This window comes from Microtus ochrogaster, linkage group LG4 (assembly GCF_000317375.1).
Source record: "Microtus ochrogaster isolate Prairie Vole_2 linkage group LG4, MicOch1.0, whole genome shotgun sequence".
Classification (NCBI taxonomy): Eukaryota; Metazoa; Chordata; class Mammalia; order Rodentia; family Cricetidae; genus Microtus; species Microtus ochrogaster.
In genome coordinates, this window is record NC_022030.1 from 17654240 (window position 1) to 17659491 (window position 5252).

Below are 5252 nucleotides of genomic sequence, written 5' to 3' on the forward strand. Positions count from 1 at the left end.
GAGTATGAGTGCTCTGTTTGAATGTATGCCTGTGCACATGTGTGTCTCATGCCCATGAAGGTCAGAAGATGGTGTTAGATCCCCTGGAGCTGGAGTTATAGACAGTTGTGAGTCACCATGTGGGTGCTGGGAATTGAACCCAGGTTCTCTGCAAGAAGCGCTCTTAACCACTTAGCCAAATTTCCAGCTCCCATTGCAGGCTTAAGAGGATCAGAACCAGAAGTGTCATCAAGAGGCTGGTGAGGTGGCCACCCTGGAACTCACTATGTACACTGGGCTGGCAATAAACTCAGGAGATTCTCCTGTCTTCACCTCCTGATCACTGGAATGGGCACCCACCGTCACTCCTGGTCTGAACTGTATACTTTATATGGGTGGATTTTATAGTGTACAGATTACATTTCAATGAGGCTTTTAATTCCTCTCACGAAACGAAACAAAACTGAAAACTGACTGGCAAAATGAAAAACAAGTTTCTCTTCTGCCTAGGATTCTCCAATGTCTTCCACACTTAAAACTCTGTCTTTGGCCAGGCAGGGGTGGCACACACCTTTAATCCCAGCATTTGGGAGGCAGAGGCAGGCGGATCTTTGTGAGTTCAAGGCCAACCTGGTCTACAGAATGAGTTCCAGGACAGCCAGGACTGTTACACAGAGAAACCCTGTCTTGAAAAACTAAAAAAAGGAAAAGAAAAGAAAAGAAAAAGAAGAAGAAGAAGCCCTGCCTGTGGCTTCAGGTTCCCACTCAGTGCCCAACAAGGCTGGTGTCTCTTTTACTCCTCCTCATTCCTTTTGATTCTGACGTCCTGGCCTTGGTGCCATCTACTTAATCTGCTTGGCACAGCATTGCCTCAGGGCCTTTGCACAGCCTCTTCCTGTGGAACCTATCCAGAGCCTGACTTCCTTAGGCAGCCGCTCAAACGTTGCTGTGCTTCCTTTTGAGGGGATGGATGGAGACAGGATCTCCCTGTGTGGCTCAGGCTGGCTAGCTCACCAAATTCAAAACAATTCTTCTGCCTCTGTCTTCTGAGTGCTGGGATAACAAGTACATGTCACCATGCCTATCTGCTGTCCCCTTCCCACGTTCCTTATCAACTTTTAAGTCACTCGTTCACCCCCCCCCCGCCTGAAAATCCCTTCCTGTGACCAAGGAAGAGATGAGTATAGCAGACATGTTGAGGGCAGAATCAAGAACATGGCCACTAGCCAGGCATGGAAATACCTCAAGAAGGTTGAGGCAGGATTGCCTGTTCAAGGCCAGCCTGTCCCCAGAGTGAGTGAGACCCCATTTCAAACACATACATACAAAGAGGGGAAGGAAGATATGCTTAGCGGTATAAACCTACAATCCCAGATGCCACCAGCTGGGAGAGGGAGGAGGGAGGATCAGGAGTTTAAAGTCAGCCTCAGCTACGTAGAAAGTTCCCATGGGCCTAGAAGAAGAAGAGGCAGGTGGATCTTTGTGAGTTCAAGGCCAGCCTGGTCTACAGAAGGAGTTCCAGAACAGCCAGAACTACACAGAGAAACTCTGTCTTGGGGGGGAAAAAAAAGTTCATTGGGGCTGGGAGGGAGTGGTATAATCATTCCTATTTATTTGGACCATCGCTAAGGACCTGTGAAATCCTGGCCAAGTCCCTTCCTCCTCTGACCTCAGCTGCCTCTCGGTGGAACAAACACTATCCGTGGCCTTACAAGCAACAGCTTTTGAAAATAAACAGCGTTCCCACTCCCTAGCGCCGAGGGTCAAAGAAAAGACCAGCATCTGCTAAATAAGGGGTCTATCTTCGGGCCACACCTCCAGCTCCCAGCCCCTAAACATCCATCCAGCTACCTACTGACCTAGTTATCTGAGTTTCAGGTAGCTGTGGCTAGCTCACTAGGAAACTGAGGGTGACCTTGAACTTCAGACCCTCCACCTTTCAAGAGCTGGGATTACAGACCTGGGCAGCCATGCCTGGTTTCTGGGTGCTGAGTTGGAGCCTAGAGCTTTATCCATGCTAGACAAGTGCTCTCCCTACTGAGCCCAACCCCAGTCCATCATTTCCTATTCTGGTCTCCTCTGTCCTCGCTACAGTCGGGCAGAGACTCCAGGGCGTGGCAAACCTGGATCCTTTCAGTGCTGGAAGGGACATGAACCTTCCCGGACAGATACACATATCCCCCCGACTGTGGAAGCAGGTGGGCATTGGCTCTGAACCCTGATGGTCCTAAGGCCTTGTGCCAGGGCTAGTGATAGCCTCTCCAGGTGTCTGTTTACCCATCCATGAAATGGGCATAGTTTCTCGGCTTATTCAGTAGAAAAAAATGTATAAAGGATATGAACAGGCAAAAAGAAAGAAAGAAAGAAAGAAAGAAAGAAAGAAAGAAAGAAAGAAAGAAACACAAGGGCCAAACTCTGCAGATGGCTGTGCCAAGGCAAAAAACCCATATATATATAAGAATAAAAAGGAAAAATAGCAGGGTAGTATAGTGTACCACTTTAGTCCCAGCTAGGGAGAGAGAGGCAGGCAGATCTCTGAGTTCAAGGCCAGCCTGGTCTATAGAGTGAGTTCCAGAACAGCCATGGCTACACAGAGAAACTTTGTCTTGAAAAAACAACAAAAGAAAAATGAAAAGCAGATTGGCAGACATGCTAGTTAACACAGTACTCCCACCCCCATGAGATTGTCAAGATGTGGTGGGGGCATGCCCGTGGTTCCAAACTCCAGAGGCTGAAGCAGGAGGAGCTCCAGCTTTGGGCTAATGTGGGGTATATAACAGGTTCAGCCAGCTTGGGGTGCCCAGGAACAACCCTGTCTCAATAAAACAGCAGCTGATTATTATTATCGTTATTATTATTAAATGTTATTTTGAGACAGGGCTATGTAGCCCAGGCTAGCCTGGAGCTCACTATGTAGCCCAGGCTGGCCTGGAGCTCACATAGATCTGCTCACCTCTATCTCCCTAGCTTTTCCCACCATGCCTGGCTTCTACAAGAGTGTTAGTGATCCAAAACTCAGGTCCTCATGTTTGTAGAGCAGCCAGCTCCCCAGCCCGATCCTGACGACTGCTTTGTAACTGTGTGTGTGTGTGAAGTACGCACAAGCAATGCTGCAAGCATGGAGGCTGGAGGACAATCCAGCATGTCAGCCCTTGGCTTCTACCTTGCCCGTCTGTGCCACTGCACACACCAGTGTGGCTGGCTTTGAGCACTGGGGTCACTCTACAGACTGGGCTTCCGTGGGGCTTTCCAAGGGTTCTAAAGACCTGAACTCAGGTCCTCACACCTGAGACGCCATTGTCTCAGCCCTGCCCTCCACGACTTGCCATTTTTATGAAAACATAACGATGTCCAAGTATAACTCAGAGGTCAGTCACCAGAGACCCGGCCCTAGGATATGCACATCACTGGTTCCACAGCAGACTGAAGATGCTCCATGGACACTGGCTGGAAGGAAAAAGGTCACATCTCTCATTGTAACAGGGAACAAAAATCCAGGGAATATGTAACATTGTGCATTTATTTACAAAGAGGTTAGAGAAACACACAGAATCTGGCCCCCCATGCACCGGGGAGTCACCATTGTCATAATAAATACAGTAATTTCTTTTTAAATCAAAAAACAAATAAAAAAAACCCACTGGATTGGAACAGCTGAGGGTCATTCAGCTTTCCCCACCCCCCGTGGGGAGAGGCACGAGATTGAAACCATCTTCCTTCCTCTCTCTAACCTCCCAATCCTCCATAAGTGTCCAGGGATGGAGCAGAAAGAGTCCTTTCCAGGTGTTGGCAACTCCTATTTGACCCTCAAAGCCCCTAAAACAGTGCCACTTCTTCCAGGGCACTCTGCAGGCATAACCTGAGTCAGAGTCTCTGACCGGGGCCCCAGGGCATATCCTAAGGGTCCAGGGACATGGAGGGGGCACTTTGTGAATGAGAAGGGAGCCCTGTCTGGGCAAGGAAAAGAGGAATGAGAAAGCCATGTGAGAGCAATGGAGGGGGAACAGACTAAACCTCTGAACGAAAACGGGATGGGGAACCCGAACCGAATTACTTCTTTTGCATACACGGGCATCCATTGTACAGATGGGGAGAGCGAGGCCCACGGAGGGCACTTCCTGGTCCAAGACTTTGAAAACCAGCTGTACTCGGACAATCTGGGCTCCTCTCAGTGTGGGGAGAGGAGCAGCCTTCCCAGGACGGCTATGGATGGCGGGAAGAGACTGAGGAGGGTCTTTGGAAGCAGAGAAAACCGGTGGTCTTTGGAAGGTGGGAGTGGAGGGGGTTGAGGATGAGAAGTGTGGGGGTGAAGAGGCCATGGAGGTGGATCCCAAGCCCAAGCACCCCCCAACTCACACAGTCGTCATGACCTTCAGAGAACCCGATCTGAAACGCAGGATCTTTTTCTTCAGCGCGTGCGATGCCTTGATCTTCACGAAGACCTTGGCGGGGCCCGCGGGGGTCGCAACACCTGCCGCACCCCCGGGCCCCGACGGCGAGGCCCCGGCGGCCGCCACCAGCTGCTGAGGCCACACGAGGCCTCCACTGCCGTCGGAGTCGCTGGAGGCAGAGCTGAAGGCAGGCGACTCGCCCTCGCTGGCGCTCGACTCGCTCTCGCCATAACCTCCCGGGCCGCACGCCGACGGAATCCGACGACCCAGGGGCACCGGCCTCCCTGCGGCTGAGCACTCGGAGTCGCTACCCGCGCAGCCATACAGTAGCCGACGCGAGGGCGCGGACGGCGAGGGCACGGGGCCGCGCTGCGCGGGCACGCGGGCTCGTGCGCGTCGGCTGTCAGGCGCATCGATCTCTGCGGTGGAGCGCCACCGACGGCAGGCCTGGACGGTCGGTGTGGGTGCGGGACCGCGCCGGGGTCGGGGCGGCCGGGGCTCGTCTCGCTCGGCCGTGGGGTACTTGGGCGGCGGGGCGGCATGCGCGCGGCCCAGAAGGCTGGTCTCGGACTGCGAGCGCGCTGCTTTCCTCGCCCTCGGTGATCCCCGACGCCCCGACGGCTCTGCCAGGCGGCCCCGTCGGCCCGCAGCACGTGGTCTCTCCCTGGGCGGGGACTGCTCCACGCTGCGACCTCGCGTGAGCGGCGGAGCCCGGCGGCGTGCGGCGCGGCCCGGGAGGCCCCTGGAGGCTGCAGGCGCGCCCGGGATGTACTGTGCCTTTACAAGGCGACCCTCAGCCGGGCTGGAGGGCGGCGACGCGGCGGATGGAGACGCGGGTTCGGGCACAACCTCCGCCTCCCACGCCGTGGCCCAGGCGCGCTC

At 53.8% G+C, this 5252-nt stretch overlaps 1 protein-coding gene across 1 annotated transcript in view; it reads right to left on the reverse strand.

Annotated features, from left to right (window-relative positions):
- Window positions 1–3481: 3481 nt before the first annotated feature.
- The window catches only part of Dact3 (dishevelled binding antagonist of beta catenin 3), an 11019-nt gene continuing 9248 nt past the window's right edge, over window positions 3482–5252 (reverse strand). Inside the window, 1 exon segment of the mRNA XM_026786348.1 lies at window positions 3482–5252. This exon segment is cut by the window's right edge and continues 174 nt beyond it. Coding sequence (XP_026642149.1) covers window positions 4332–5252 — 921 coding nt within the window. The 3' untranslated portion in view covers window positions 3482–4331.